General features: G+C 36.8%; 1 protein-coding gene across 11 annotated transcripts in view; it reads left to right on the top strand.

Annotated features, from left to right (window-relative positions):
- XRN1 (5'-3' exoribonuclease 1) overlaps positions 1-16741 on the top strand; it is a 134509-nt gene that overhangs the window by 65220 nt on the left and 52548 nt on the right. For all 11 annotated transcript variants that reach the window (XR_008523940.2, XM_063722254.1, XM_024245011.3 and 8 more), the window contains exons 25-30: positions 278-424; positions 4915-5004; positions 5622-5757; positions 10876-10932; positions 11065-11197; positions 16102-16171. Coding sequence is in view for 10 of the 11 variants with exons in the window: in XM_063722254.1 (XP_063578324.1) it covers positions 278-424; positions 4915-5004; positions 5622-5757; positions 10876-10932; positions 11065-11197; positions 16102-16171 (633 nt within the window). In the remaining variant the exon portion in view is untranslated. The remainder of the gene's footprint in view (positions 1-277; positions 425-4914; positions 5005-5621; positions 5758-10875; positions 10933-11064; positions 11198-16101; positions 16172-16741) is intronic.

The following is a 16741-nucleotide window of genomic DNA, read 5'->3' as shown; positions in this document are numbered from 1 at the left end:
TAGTATATTTCCTTGCATCTTGTTATTTCATTTTCCTCTATAATTACATAATTTATTTACATGCTTTGTTAACTTGGGTTTTGAAGCTTTTCTTCTAGTTTTTCAATTACTGCTACTTTGGAAATAACCATAATAACTAAAATATAGAAGAATAATCAAAACTGAGCTTTTCTAAGAATTGAAAGCAAAACTTTTTGTTCCTTGAACGACATTTTAAAACTCGTGTGTGTGTGTGTGTGTGTGTGTGCACGTGTGCGCATGTGTGGTTTAAATTCAGCCCTCATGGAGACCATAAAGCAAATGTGGGTTTAAATCTCAAATTCAACAAGAAAAATGAGGAGGTACCTGGATATACTAAGAAAGTTGGAAGTGAATGGATGTATTCATCTGCAGCAGAACAACTTCTGGCAGAGTACTTAGAGAGGTAAGCACCTAATAAGATACTAGTAGTCATCCAAAATCTTAGGAAAATACTGTTTATTTTGCCTTGCTGACATTAGTTTTAGAGGACAAATATTTCCATTAGTAAAATCTGGCATATGTTACATGTAAACTTAATTTTGCATCATGGAATATCATAGCCACTAGCTAAAATTGAGTAGAAAAATACCATATTATTAAAAAGAAAATATATAATGAGAATTGCCCTCTTTAGTTAAAATTTTTCTTAACTTACTATCATACATCGTTCACTACTTTGCATACCTATGTCAGCACTGAGAGAACTGATATGGATAAACAAAGCTCTTAGCATAGTGGATTTTTTCTGATTCTTAGAACTATGTAGCTGCACAGGTTACTATCTTAGAATTATTGAATTTTATTGCTGAAATTATCTAGGAAATCAGCAAGTCAACTCATACCAAAAGTGAGAAAGCCAAGTACCAAGATTCACTGAGTTACTAGTGACAAAGATTTACAGGAAGTATATTTACATCTGATTCATAATTTAATGTTCTTTCCATTATTCCACTGGTTTCTAACCTTATATTTGAAGATCTCTTTATTAGTTTCCTAGGCTAGCTCCTGTAACAAAGTACCACAAACTGGGTGGCTTAAACAACAGAAATTTATTGTCTCAACCAGTTCTGGTGACCAAGAGTCCAAAATCGAGATATTGCAGGACAATGATGGTCCCTCTGAAGGCACCTAGGGAAGCACCTCTGTTCTACCTTCTCATAGCCTTATATATTCTTTGGCTTGTAAATGCATCCCTCCAATCCTCCGTGTTTATGTGATGTTCTCGCTGGGTGTCTCACATCATCTTTCATCTCTGTATGTCTGTCTCTGTGTCCTAATTTCCCCTTTTTGTAAGAACACCAGTCAGATCAGAGTCCATGCTAATGACCACATTTTGTTTGACTGCCTCTACTAAAAACCCTATTTCCAAATAAAGTCACATTCCATAACTTCTGAGTGGGGCAGGACACAATTCAATCCCATATTACCATCTGGAAATTTAGATTGTTTCTTCTGTTCACTTTCTTATTTCTTTAAAAGGTCACGTTTAAACTACTTTTTCTTAATTTTTCAACTTGACATATTTATGGATTTTCTGCTGTGAGTGGCTTTCCTATCCTGAGCTTCAGCTTTCTTTGACTTCCACCACTCTGGATTCCCTCACACACATATTTCCCCTCTCACTAAACTTTTATCAAGATTTTTTATTAAATCTGTATTAAAGGTTTACTTCCTTATGATGAAGTAAATGTTCACAGTTGGACCTTATGGAGTATTAAGATTACATTTTATTTCTTGTACACATTTTTGTTTTCTCTGCTGCTTTTTTCATTTGCTTCTTATCTGTGTTCACGTAACAAATTCTGTGCCATAGCTGTTTACACTGTGGTCAAACAGATCAGGTGATTGCTCAGTTCCATTTTTCTCTTGGAGACTTCTTTTAAAACCTGTGTCTTCCTGCGCTTCAGTTTGAACTGATTGCTCTCTAGGGCTGTTGTGCAGCTCTCATTCTGCAGTTTCCCGGTACTGTCATCCTAGGAATTCAATTTTCTTCACCAGTCTGCCATATAGGATTCCTTCATTTTCTGACTTTCATGCCTCACTCTTTCTGATTTATATCTCCATTTTGATGGAGCACTTACTCTAGTAGCTTCCTGAGAAAACTTGCATGTCTGGAGATGTCTTTATTCTTCTCCTACACTTGATTGATAGTTTGCCTGGGTGTAGAATCCTAGATTGGAGATTATTTTCCCTCAGAATTTTGTTTTTGTTTTTGTTTTGCTTTGTTTGAGTCACTCTCGTTCTGTCACCCAGGCTGGAGTGCAGTGGCACGATCTTGGCTCACTGCAACCTCTGCCTCCCCAGTTCAAGTGATTCTCCTACCTCAGCCTCCCAAGTAGCTGGGATTACAGGCACCTGCCACCATGCCTGGCTAAGTTTTGTATTTTTTTTAGTAGAGATGGGGTTTCACCATGTTGGTCTCAAACCCCTGACCTCAAGTGATCTGCCTGCCTCGGCCTCCCAAAGTGCTGGGATTACAGGTGTGAGCCACCACACCTGCCCTTCCCTCAGAATTTTGAAACCACTGTTCCATTCTCCTTTAGTTTCCATATTGCTGTTGATAAATCCTGTGCCATTCTGATTCTGAATTTCTGTATGTGATCTATTTTCATTTTCTGAAATCTTTTTAGCACCTTTCCTTTACTGGTGCTTTTTAATAATGTAAGGATGTGTGCCTTGGTATGGATCTTTTTTCTTCCCTTCTCCTGTTCAGCTCTTTCAGGCTTGCAACTGATGCCCTTCCGTTCTGAGAAACTCTCTTGTATTATTTTTTGATAATTTTCTCCTCACTATTTTTTTCCTGCTTTCTATTTCTGGGAATCCTTTTAGTTAAATCTTAGACCTTCTGGATTAATCCTCTTAGTTTTATCTCTCCTCATCCATTTCCTGTATTGTTATACTTCTGTTCTACTCTGGGAAATTCATTCAACTTTATTGTTTATCATTTAAAATTTCCATTTGATTTAATCACTTTAATTTCTTAAAGTGTGTCCTTATTCTTTGGCTATATATAGCATCGTGTTCTTACAGTGAGTGGAATATCTTTATTTCTCTGAAGATAATTCTAGGATTTTTCCTTCTATTTTTTGTGTTTTCTGTTTTCTCTAATTGCCTTTTTTCCTCCTGTTTGATTTATTCTCTCTTTGAATGTTAAAGTTTTGTTTTTGTTGTTCTTGTCTGGTGATCTTTGATATCCAATTATATTTAAGAATGAGGCACTAAATAGCCGATTGAAATTTAGTGTACTTAGGTGGGGTTTATCAGGTGGATCAGGAGGGACTTTCCTGTTTCTACAGAGGACCTCCTAGTATCACTACCTGCATGTTTATCTTTTCTTTCCCCGAGAGGTGGCCTCCACCCTTTTCCTTGACAGTGGATATGAATGTAGTAGATTAAACTGATTGCCAGTATTCTGGAAGTTAACCAGGGAAAGAAGGTTTCATTACCAAGTGGATGCTGTGATACACCTCACAGACCACTTTTCAAGACTGAAAGGCCTATCCCCTTGCAGCAGGAATGCTGCTTTCTGGCAGCCCTCAGCTGTGAGCCCTCTTTAGTAATTGCCTGGGTGAGGAGAACTGCCTCACCTAAGGTTACTTTCCCTTCCCACAACAGCCACAAATCAATGCCTGATCTATAAGGAGGTGTAGAAGCCCAGACATTCTGATTGCCCCAATTCATGGCAAGTCTGAAGGGCCATCCCTGTTTGAGATCTTTGTGGGGCTGTCCAAGGAATTCATTGAGAATTGGTCACAGCCCAGCCTCTTCCTGTGCCCAATTCTGCTTTCTTCCTCTCCCTTCCCTTCCACGGGTGTTGATCAAACAAGCACTCCCTACTAAACTTCCTGCATGCTTATCTCCATCCCAGAGTCCATTCCTAGAGACCTTATGCTTCCTAGTGACACATTGTATAGTATTTACGCTTTCATTAATTCCCTGTTTTCAGTATAACACCTGTCCTCTCCTCCTTATGCCTTCCTCACCCGTAAGTCACAGTGTATACCTGTGACTGGTATACACAAGGCTAGAGTATCTATTTGACCTCTCTAAAATATACGCTACAGGTCATATGCTGGGGTGGTAGGCAGGCAACCACATGACAGTATAACTGCTTGTTATACAAACTTTAAATCTTACTAAACCTCACCCCACACTTTCAAATGTACCTGGAACCTATAATTCCTGAGCTTTTCAAGAGTGTTCTGTGTTTTAAATCAACTTGCTTCTTATTGACTTCCCCCAGTGGTAGTTCAGGATTCAACTTATTCCTGTCTGTCAAATCAGATAATATTCATTCATCCAGTTTCCAGTCTCTCAAATTTTAACAGGTTATATATGCCACCAGATACTGTGCTTCATTTTTCATCTGTCTCTCTAGGTCTATGCTCTTTTTTATACTATATTGTCATTTTAATGGATGGGAGAGGGATGGAAGATAAGCATATACGTTCAATTTGCTATATGTATCCAAAAGTCCTGCACTCTTCAGAAAGAAATGGAGTTTTGAGAATTATCAGAAGACGCTTTTAATCTATTTTAATTTGTTGTATTGTGGAGTGCTCTAGTTTTGTTGTGAAAATTAGAAAACTAACCTATAGATACCATTTTTGTCTATCAGCTGTCATTATAATAGAAGCGGGTAGAGTCAGTAATTGAAGTTTATTATAAGTTTATGACTTGAACCTTAGCCAGTGGGAGTTTTTTTAGGGTCTAGGAGTACTCTGACTTACCAGTCTTACACTTTCTATCGCTTTTAATAATATCCCTTATTAACATTATAGTAGTCCTCAATAAACTTTATATGTCTCTTTAGGATCTGAAATTATTATGTAGGAAGTTTATCTGAAGTTAACCATATATATTTTAAGACAATATTTTTGTTTGTTTGACCAGAGCTCCAGAACTATTTAGTTATATAGCCAAAAATAGCCAAGAGGATGTGTTCTATGAAGATGACATTTGGCCTGGAGAAAATGAGAATGGGTAAGCAAGATTTATGATATTTATTACCTCATAGTTCAATTGAGTGTTTTCAATGACAAGTGCAGCTGGTTTGTCAAGAATTTCCTTTTACTTTTTTTTTTTTTTTTTTTTTGAGACAGGTTCTTACTCTCTTGCCCGAATGCAGAGGCTCAAACGTGGCTCACTTCAGCCTTGGTTCCCTGGACTCAAACAATCCTCCTACCTCAGCCTCCTGAGTAGCTGGGCCTATAGGCGTATGCCTCCACATTTGACTAATTTTTTTTTTTTAACTCCTAGGCTCAGGCCATGCTTCTTGGCCTCCCAAAGTGCTGGGATTACAGGCGTGTCTTGTTACTTCTTTTTGTTTTGTTTTGTTTTTTATTTTTTGTATGGTTTCATTTTTGCTTTAAGAGCTTAACAAATTTTCTTTCATTTATATCAACAAATACTTTTAAACTAATCTTTTTGTGTATCTTTTAATTACTAAGAGGTAACATGTCCATATTTATGTTAGATTTATAATTAGTCCCGATTAAGTTCAGTGACTAATTATTAGTTATATAAGTTTGATGTCTTTTATAATTTATAGCCCTGAGAAAGTTTTAATCAAATTTTAAAAATTATTGTTTTTGCTTTAGTGCTGAGAAAGTTCAAGAAATTATTACTTGGCTAAAAGGACATCCTGTCAGTACTTTATCTCGTTCTTCTTGTGATTTACAAATTCTGGATGCAGCTATTGTTGAGAAAATTGAGGAAGAAGTCGAAAAGTGCAAGGTACTAACTTTCAGTAACCAAGATTATTGATGAGATTTGGAATTAAATGGACTATACTTTACAAATAATTCATTTGTGTTTCAACCAAATAAAACATATACTTAGTGATTCTAATTAGTATCAAATAATCCTGTAATTTAAAAAAGTTCTAACCATTTATAGTAGCTTTTAGTAGCCAATAGTGTTATGCCAACTTTATATTGTATAGCACTAATATGTTAATAGCTACATTAGCCATCGTAACTAATTATAAACTTATAAAATTAGATTTTCAACATACAAAAGCCATAGTATTTAAATTTTATGCCCTTGTAGTGTTTCCAATATTGAGAATTAATATTTTGTGATTTTAGTTACAGTAGAAAGTTTGAGAATAAGGTTAATAATAATCCCCTATTTCTTCCTGTTCTAACTACATTCTTTTTTTTTTTTTTTTTTTTTTCCTTTTGAGACAGAGTCTCTCTCTGTTGCCCAGGCTGGAGTGCAGTGGCATGATCTCAGCTCACTGCAACCTCTGCCTCCCAGGTTGAAGCAATTCTCCTGCCTCAGCCTCCTGAGTAGCTGGGATTACAGGTGCCTGCCACCATACCCAGCTAATTTTTGTATTTTTTAGTAGAGACAGCATTTCGCCATGTTGGCCAGGCTGGTCTTGAATTCCTGACCTCAGGTGATCCACCTGCCTCAGCCTCACAAAGTGCTGGGATTACAGGCGTGAGTCACCACACCCAGCCTCTAACTACATTCTTTAAAGACACAGTTCATCTTTTTATAGAACAAAAAAATTTAATTGACTTTTGACAATCAATTCTAAAATATACTCTTGTTGTTGTTTTTTTTATTTTGGAGACAGAGTCTCACTCTGTCACCCAGGCTGGAGTGAAGTGGCACGATCTCGGCTCACTGCAACCTCCACCTCCCAGATTCAAGTGATTCTTCTGCCTCAGCCTCCCGAGTAGCTGGGATTACAGGTACCTGCCACCTCGCCCAGCTAATTTTTGTATTTTTTAGTAGAGACGGAGTTTTGCCTTGTTGGCCAGGCTGGTCTTGAACTCCTGACCTCAGGTGATCCACCTGCCTCAGCCTCCCAAAGTGCTGGGATTACAGACATGAGCCACCGTGCTTGGCCTAAAATGTACTTTTCTTACTCATACACTCATTGAGTTACTAAAAATTTTTGAACTCCCTCAATCTCTCCTATTTCTTATGTCTCGCTTTCTTTTAAGGAGTAGACTTTTATAGTAGAGTTGCATGTTTTATCTATAGAAAATGAATTGATTATTTACCTTTTTCAACTTTTGATTTCATTTTTCACAGATGTGCCCTTTGTATTAAAATGCTGTTGCTTTGCCAATACAGCATTCTCTTGTTCGAACTAATCGCAGAATAAGTTAAGAACTGGGCTCTGGAGCTGTTTCCCCTAACACCCTGAGTTTGAATCAGTTTTTCAACATTAATAACCTTAGGCAAGATACCTAACCTTTCCTTCCATACCTCTGTTTCCTCATTGGTAAAATTAGAATGAAATAGTACCTGCCTCAGAGTGTCCTCAAAAAAGATTAACTGAGTTAATACTGAGTAAACTACTTCTAATAATGCCTAGCTATTATTAATGCCTAATAATGCTTAGATGCTTTTATTAATTATTATTTAAATTATCCTATCACACACTGAAGAGCTGTGATTATAGTCTAGAAAATCACCACTAGATGACTCTTTTTCTCTTTAGGAAAAAATATAAGTCTCAGAGCCAAGAGTTTAATTTTTGAAAGGTCATTTATTTTCAGCTGAGGATAGAAAGCCTGTATTTCTTTTTAATTGCCTTTCGATGTAGAGTGAAATCAGTTTGTTCAGCATCATTTTTGAGGTGAGTTTTCCAGTTAACAAATGTTTAAAACCTTAAGCCCCCCAATTTTAACCCATTTGGATTCAGAGCTTTCTAAAATGTTTCACACATTTTCCTTTTACTTTACAAATGGAAGATACATATACAACGTTTTAGTCTATGATTTTGATTACATTTTAAAATATATGTGTGCATATAGGCTGGGTGCAGTGGCTCATGCCTGTAATCCCAGCACTTTGGGAGGCCGAGGCGGGCGGATCACCTGAGGTCAGGAGTTTGAGACCAGCCTGGCCAACATGTGAAACCCTGTCTCTAATAAAAATACAAAAATTAGCCAGGCGTGGTGGCGGGTACCTGTAATCCCAGCTACTCGGGAGGCTGAGGCAGGAGAATCACTTGAGCCTGGGAGGCGGAGGTGCAGTGAGCCAAGACTGTGCCACTATACTCCAGCCTGGGCAACAGAGCAAGACTCCATATCATTTTATATATATGTGTGTTAAATTTATATGTTTATAAATTAAATGTTTATATAAATACATATTTATATATAAACATTTAATATATTAACTCCATATCATTTAGTATATATTATATATAATCATATATATGATCATACATATATGCATATAGGAGTTTTCTTAAACCTGTTAATGTGTCAGGGAGGTGCAGTTATGAGTGATTTTTTTTTTTCTTTCAGGATTATGTTATTAGGGCAATAAAAGGAGAAAAAAACTAAAAAACACTGTAATTCTGAAGATCATGTAAACTTTTCTTAGTAATGCAGGATCATCATTAAAAGTATCAGTAGTTGGCTGGGCACAGTGACTCACAGCTGTAATTCCAGCACTTTGGGAGATGGATGGATCACTTGAGGTCAGGAGTTTGGGACCAGTCTGGGCAACATCTCCACAAAAAATAAAAAAATTAGCCAGGCATGGTGGCACACGCCTGTGGTCCTGGCTACTCGGGAGGCCAAGGCAGGAGGGTCACTTGAGCCAGGGAGTTTGAGGCTGCAGTGCGCCATGATCACGTCACTGCACTCTGGCCTGGGCGACAGAGCAAGACCTTGTCTCAAAAAAATTTTTAAAAAAAGAGTCAGTTTTCTTGTTGGAACATGGTTTCCAAACTCTGCTAATTATCAAAATTACTGGCAGAACTTTCCTTCCATACCTCTATTTCCTCATTGTTAAAATTAGAATAAAATTCTGGGTTCTACCTCTAGAGCAGTGCTTCTCAAACTTTCAGATACAAACAAATCACCAGAGAATCTTGTTAAAATATAGTTCTCATTCAGTAGGTCTAGGGTGTGACTTGAGATTCTGCATTTCTTTCTTTCTTTTTTTTTTTGAGACGGAGTTTCACTCTTGTTGCCCAGGCTGGAGTGCAATGGCGCAATCTCGACTCACTGCAACCTCCGCCTCCTGGGTTCAAGCGATTCTCCTGCCTCAGCCTCCTGAGTAGCTGGGACTACATGCATGCACCACCATGCTTGGCTAATTTTGTATTTTTAGTAGAGACGGGGTTTCTCCATGTTGGCCAGGCTGGTCTTGATCTCCTGACTTCAGGTGATCCACCCGCCTCGGCCTCCCAAAGTGCTGGGATTATAGGCGTAAGCCTCTTCACCTGGCCAAGATTCTGCATTTCTAATAAGCTCTTAGGTGATCACATTTTGAGTAGCCAGTCCCCAGACTTCTCATACATTAGATATGGGTTGGGCCTATTATGAACATTACCCAGCTTGTTCATTTGCCTGATGAATCAGTTTTGATCCATGTCCCCTAATCAATGCTATCGTGTAGTAATGCCTGTTAATGTCTTAGAGCATATGGGTTGTTTTTTGATATGCAATACCCCACTGTGCCTGCTTTTTAAAGTTCCCTTAAATCTCTTCATAGTCTTTCCTTTTGCTGTTGTAGTCTTTTAGTGCATCTAGTCAGCTGTGGGCTGAGAGCACAGATACTTTGTCATTAAGGCCTTCACTGTTCACTCTACTAAAATTGTAATGTCTTCCCCTACTGCTGTCCTCCTTAACTGCTTCATTTTTCTCTAGGCTTTTTAGCTGCTAGCATGCTATATATCTTCCTTATTTTGTTTCTTGTATATCTCCCTCAACTAGAGTAAGAGAACAGTTCACTGCTTTATCCCCAGCACCTAGATTAATCAATATATAGCACACAAATGGATCTCAGTGAATATTCATTGAAAGAATAAATGAAATGTCTCATAACAAAAGAAGATAGACACTGTTTAAAGGCTTGAGCATTTTATAGTATGTAGATACATGAACCCTATAGTTGATGGATTCTATAGCCTGGATCCGTTCTGTGTCCTTTTGTACTTATTCCCATAAGCTATGTTCTTAAAGAGAGGTGACTGCCATATAATTAAACTGCTGTAATTTTTAAAATTCGATAAGAATTAACTTTAAATTTTTTTAGTATGAATAGTAGTTTATAAATTATAAAGGATATAAATTTTTCTCACATTTTTATTAGGTAGAACAGGTAATGTGTCCATCTTACAGATGGAAGGAGGCTGATGCCTAAAGTAGTTAAGTGTGAGTTCACAGAACTAGCAATTATCAAAGATAGGAGAAAAGTCTTCTTCCAGCATTTTTTAGATAATGAAAAGATTCTAATATTGAAATTTACAATAAATTCAAAGCAAAGAGTTTTGTCAAATGAATGCCACCATAATTTTTATAAGTGGCCACAAAATTCATAGTATTGTCATAGGTCAGTACTTGATACTTTTTAAAAATATATACATCTTTGTTGGCCATTGTATGTAATTCTTTTTATAGTTATAAAAAAGACATTTGAATAGGATCGCATTTATATGAAGGCCAAAACAGACAAATGTAATCTTTTGTGTTAGAAGTAAGGTTACTTCTGGAAAGGGTAGTAACTGGGAGGAGATGGAAAGGATTTCTTGTGTTGTGCTTAGCAATGTTGTTTCTTGAACCAGGTATAGTTATACATAGATACACTATAAAAGTTCATTGGCCTATATACTTATAATTTTGCATTTTCCTCCGCATGCTGTCTTATACTTCAGCAAAAAATTTTACTTTAAAAAATGTTTAAATAATAATTTAGGCTATAGGCATTTTATATGTGTTTATTTCTCCTTGCTGCAGCTGCAGAACTTTAAATATTTTAAAAATTAATCTCTTCATTTGGCTTTTTAAAATTCAGACATGTGGAAGTAGTGAGTAGTTGAGTGATTTTATAATTTTATATTTTAAAAATATAACAATTTTTTTGTTTCCTCAGCAAAGAAAGAATAATAAGAAGGTGCGAGTAACAGTGAAACCCCATTTGCTATACAGAGTAAGTTTCCTATCAAAGAATTCAGAGTTGTTGCTTTCACTTTGAATGCATGGAAGGAACAAAACTGTTTTCAGTATATAAGTATGAAAATTTTTTTTTGTTTATTATAATTAATAGCTTTCTTCTCTTCAGCCTTTAGAACAGCAACATGGAGTCATTCCTGATCGGGATGCAGAATTTTGTCTTTTTGACCGTGTTGTAAATGTGAGAGAAAACTTCTCAGTTCCAGTTGGCCTTAGAGGCACCATCATAGGAATAAAAGGAGGTAATATCCTAATACTTGAAATGTCTTCAACGTAATTTATATTGTAAAGTAATACACAGGCTTGTCTGTTTTTTATATTTAACCAGAAAGTGACTATAAATCAGGAACAAACTAAATCTTTTTATGTTTTAGTTAAATTTTTTTAGGTTATACTTTTCAGAGAAAAAAAATCTCTTCTGTTTTTTATTGTATAATCTGCAAAGAGATTAAAAGGAGAAACTGAGAAGGGGCTGCTGAGAATTTAGTAGTTTTATATCACATTAAAATTATGCAAGATCTTGGTGAGCATACATATGTTTTCATGAAACTGATAGAGAATTTTCATTGCTTCTCCCGAGTTTCATTGCTCAGAGCTTTATTTTCATTGTAATCACTTAGTTTCTGAGATTAAATATATATTACGTTAGTTACAGTTAAAAGATTTGAAAATTAAATGTGTATATTAATTTGGACTTTATGAATACAACTAAATTACATATATAAAATAGACCTATCTGTTGCGCAACAATGTGCATACAGTTCACATTACTGTACCATACACTTAAAACTGGCTAAGATGATGAAAAAAAAGTCAGAGAAGGGGGAAAAAAAGGAAGCAGCAGCTAAATATCTGAATGTGCCCCCAAAGATATTCCTGGAATAACCAGCTTTATAGCATAGATTCAAAAAAAGTTAGTGCCAGCATGAAGCAGCATCATGCACCCAGGAGTCAGTGTGCTGACAGCACCGTTCCTCTATATATATCCCAGGCACTGAACCTCTTGGTCTCACTATCCCAAAAGTAGGAAGAACAGGCAGGCCACTAGCTGAAGAGAACTGCTTAATTAGTGTCAGCAATGTGCCAGGCACTAACACATTTTGCATTTAACCCTCACTATCACCCAAGAGGTGGGTGTTATTTCCTCACCTGATAAGTCAAGTAACCTTCCTGTGTTTACATAGATAAGTGGCAGAGGTGGGATTTGAACTCCTTCCCCTGATTCCTACCTAAATTTGAACAGTGGCTCTGTACATTTTCCATTTGTAGATCCTCTTTGAATCTTCCTGCCCACATAACTAAAAGAATTTTCTTCCGTAATTTTTTTTTTTACTTTTTTGGAAGACTCACTGTTGTTAAGATGTCAGTGAAATCAGTTGCTTTGATTTATACAGTCAAAGAAATCCTGATCAAGATCCCAGCAGCCTGTTTTGTAGAAATTGATAAGCTGGTTGTAAAATTTATTTAAAAAGCAAAGGCTCTAGACTAACCAGAAAAAATTGAAAAAGAAGGACAAAGTTGGAGAATTTACCCTACCTGATTTCAAAACTTTACAAAGCTAGAGTAATGAAAAACAGTGTGAATTAATATGAAGATGACATATAGATCAATGGAATATAATTAGAGTCCCGAAATAGACCCAAACCTATATGGTCAATTGATTTTACAACAATGTGCCAGGATAATTTGATGAAGAAGGGATAATGTCTTTAACAAATGGTGCTGTCTCCATTAGTATAGTGGTGAGTAATAAGAAAAAATAATGTAATTTAATTTAAAAGTCGTTCTGTATATATTGAGAACTTGTTTAGTGTAAAAGAAAAAAAATGGTGTTGGAACAATTAGACACCATATGCAAAAAAAAAAGTCCACAACTTCTTACCTTACATCTTCTATAGAAATTAGCTCAAAATGAATCGAAGACATAAATGTAAGAGCTAAAATTATAGAACTTTTAGGAGAAAATCTTAATAACCTAGAATTTGGTAAAGATCTTAAATAACACATAGAGAGTCTGAAAGAAAATTTCCAGCCAGGTGCCGTGGCTCACACTTGTAATCCCAGCACTTTGGGAGGCCAAGGCGGGAGGATTGCTTGAGCCCAGGAGTTTGAGACCAGCCTGGGTAACAAAGTGAAACTCTGTCTTTACTAAAAAAAATTTTTTTAACTAGCCAGGCATGGTGTTGTGCACCTGTACTCCCAGCTAATCAGGAGGCTGAGGTGGGAGAATCACTTGAACCTAGGAGATCAGAGATGCAGTGAGCCATGATTGCACCACTGCACTCCTGCCTGGGTGACAGACTGAGACCCTGTCAAAAAAAGAAAGAGAGAGAAAAGGAAGAAAGGAAGGGAGGGAGGGAGGGAAGGAGGGGAAGAAGGGAAGAAAGAAAGAAAAGAAGGGAGGGAGAGAGAAAAGAAGAAAAGGCTGGAGCAGGAGGGAGGAAAGGAAAAAGAAAAGAAAAAGGCCAGGGGAGGGATGGAGGCGGGGTTGGGGGACAGGGGAAGAAGAAAAAAAGGCCGGGCACTCATGCCTGTAATCCCAACACTTTGGGAGGCCAAGGCGGGTGGATCACTTGAAGTCAGGAGTTGGAGACCAGCCTGGCCAACATGATGAAATCCCGTCTCTACTAAAAATACAAAAATTAGGGACGGGCGCGGTAGCTCATACCTGTAATCCCAGCACTTTGGGAGGCCAAGGCGGGCGGCTCACAAGGTTAGGAGTTCGAGATCAGCCTGGCCAATATGGTGAAACTCCGTCCCTACTAAAAATACAAAAATTAGCCAGGCATGGTGGTGCGTGCCTGTAATCCCAGCTACTTGGGAGGCTGAGGTGGAAGAATCACTTGAACCTGGGAGGCAGAGGTTGCAGTGAGCTGAGATCATGCCACTGCACTTTAGCCTGGGCGACAGATTGAGACTCCATCTCAAAAAATATATATACAAAAATTAGCCAGGAATGGTGGCAGGCATCTGTAATCCCAGCTACTCAGGATGCTGAGGCAGGAGAATCTCTTGAACACAGGAGGTGGAAGTTGCAGTGAGCTGAGATCACACCACTGCACTCCAGCCTAGGCAACAGAGCAAGACCCTGTCTCAAAAAAAAAAAAAAAAGAGAGAAAAAGAAAAGAAAGAAAAAGAAAATTGCTACTTTAGACTTCATCAAAATTTAAAAAAAAAAAAACCCTCTTCAAAAGACACCATTACAGAAATGAAAAGGCAAATATTAGCAAAACATAAATCCAACAGAATGCTTTTATTTAGACTATATAAAAGTTTTTTACAACTTAATAAATCAATCCAGTTTTTAAAATGATCAAAATAGCTGAACAGATATTTTACCACAGAAGATATATGGATGGCAAATAAGCACATGAAAAGATGCTCAACATCATTCATTGTTAGGGAAATACAAATTAAAACCAAATAAGATATTACCACGTACAGACTAGAAAGACTTAAATTTAAAAGAGTGATTATACCAAGTGTTGACAATGATATAGGGCAACTAGAACTCTCCTATATTGCCAGTCATAATGTAAAAGATAAAACCAATTTGGAAAGTAGTTTAGTGGGTTCTTTTTTTCTCCCCCCATTGGTGGGCTATCATGATGTAGGTAAGTCCTTAAAAAGTTAAACATACATCATAGCATAAGGCCCAGCCATACCATTTATAGGTGGGTATTTACCCAAGAGAAATGAGGGCTTAAATCCACATAAAGCCTTGTTCATGAATCTTCATAGCAGCTTTATATGTAATAACCAAAAACTAGAAATAATCTAAATCCCCATCAGCAGATGAATGGATAAACAAATTCTTGGATACATATGCAGTGGAATACTTCTCAGCTATAAAAAAGAAACAACTACTGATACACACGACATAGGTGACTCTCAAAATAATTATGCTCAAAGAAGCCAGACAAACGAGGAATACACATTATATTATTTCATTTACATAAAATTCTACAAATGTAAAGTAACCTATGGTGACAGCAGAGTTTTAGTTGCCTGGATTAGGAGGATTCGGATTACAAAAGGACATGGAAAGTTTTGGAAGTGATTATCCTATTTATCATGGCTTTATGGTTAATTATGTATGTTAAAACTCATTAACTTGTATATTTCAGATATGTGCAGTGTATCATATGTCAGTTATACCTCAGTAAGGCTGTTTTGTTGTTGTTTTTTTTTTTTTTTTTTTTTTTTGAGACAGAGTCTCGCTCTGTCACCTAGGCTGGAGTGCAGTGATGCAATCTCGGCTCACTGCAAGCTCCACCTCCCGAGTTCATGCCATTCTCCTGCCTCAGCCTCCCAACTAGCTGGGACAACAGGCGCCTGCCACCATGCCTGGCTAATTTTTTTTTTTTATTTTTAGTAGAGACGGGGTTTCACTGTGTTGGCCAGGATGGTCTTGATCTCCTGACCTCATGATCCACCCGCCTCAGCCTCCCAAAGTGCTGGGATTACAGGCGTGAGCCACTGCACCCAGCCCAGTAAGGCTGTTTTTTTTTTTAAAAAAAGTACATGCCCTAAGACCCAGCAGTTTTCACTTTTAACCTAGGGAACATTCACTTGCATAAAGGACACATTTGCATGTTCATTGTAGCATTGTTTATAATAGCAAAAGTTAGAAATCACCTAAATGTTTATCGGCAGGAGAATGGATAAATTATTGTATACCCATAGATGGGATACTATATATCCAGAAAACTGAATGCACATGTTTACGTGGGTGAATCTCACAAATATAATATTGAAAGAAATAAAAATAAGTTGCAAAATAATATATTCTCTATGATATCATGTATATGTTTCAAAACTTGCAAAACAATACTATGTATTATTCATAGATACATATGTATGTAGTAGAAGTATAAAGAAACATAAGGAATCATAACTGCCAAATTGAAGATAATGTTACCTAGTTGGGAATTGGGACAATAATGATCCTCTAAGGCACTGGTATTCTGTTTCTTAGCTTATATAATGTTCCTTATATTAATATTATGCCATTGTTCATATCCTGAATATTTTACATCATATCCAGAATTTTATAATAAATACTTCCAAACACTCCAAAAACCTGTCTGTTGATTTTTCATCATATGATTTTTTAGTGTCTCTTTTTCTCTCTCTGTTGTAACAGCTAATAGAGAAGCTGATGTACTATTTGAAGTATTATTTGATGAAGAATTTCCTGGAGGGTTAACAATAAGGTTTGTATTTCCCAGTGATAATTGCCCTTTGTGAATATGTTCATGTGGCCAGTGACTTTATATTACTTTTTATTTGTTTACAATTTCAGTTCGTGGTATGTGTAAGACGTACTTGCTACTAGGGATGTAACACTGAATAAGGCAGACATGCTTTCTACCCTCATAGAGCTTTCATTTTAGTGAGGGAGGTAATTAAGCAACTGATTACATTATTAATTATTTAATTAAAACATGGCAAGCACTAGGAAGAAGTGCAGGTTTTTATAAAGAGTATGACCCATGCTGAGAATAACAGAAAGGCCTCTTTGAGAAAGTGGTATTTAAGATAGAACTTGAAGAATGAATAATAGCTAACCAGGGAAAAAAGGGGGGAATAATGACATGTGCACAGGAAGAGGGAATAGCATATGTAAACAATGGTATTAGGGTTAAATAACTTGAGGAATAGAAATGTCCTTTGAAATTAGTGACATGTATGTCTTTGTCACCAATTTTAGTGGAGTTGTAGGTACTCACGACAGATTGGCATGATTTGAGAAGTGAATGGCAGGTGTAGTAATGGAGACAGGA

This window comes from Pongo abelii, chromosome 2, assembly GCF_028885655.2.
Source record: "Pongo abelii isolate AG06213 chromosome 2, NHGRI_mPonAbe1-v2.0_pri, whole genome shotgun sequence".
Lineage (NCBI taxonomy): Eukaryota > Metazoa > Chordata > Mammalia > Primates > Hominidae > Pongo > Pongo abelii.
Note: the sequence above shows the minus strand (reverse complement) of the source record. Positions and strands in the feature narration are given on the sequence as shown.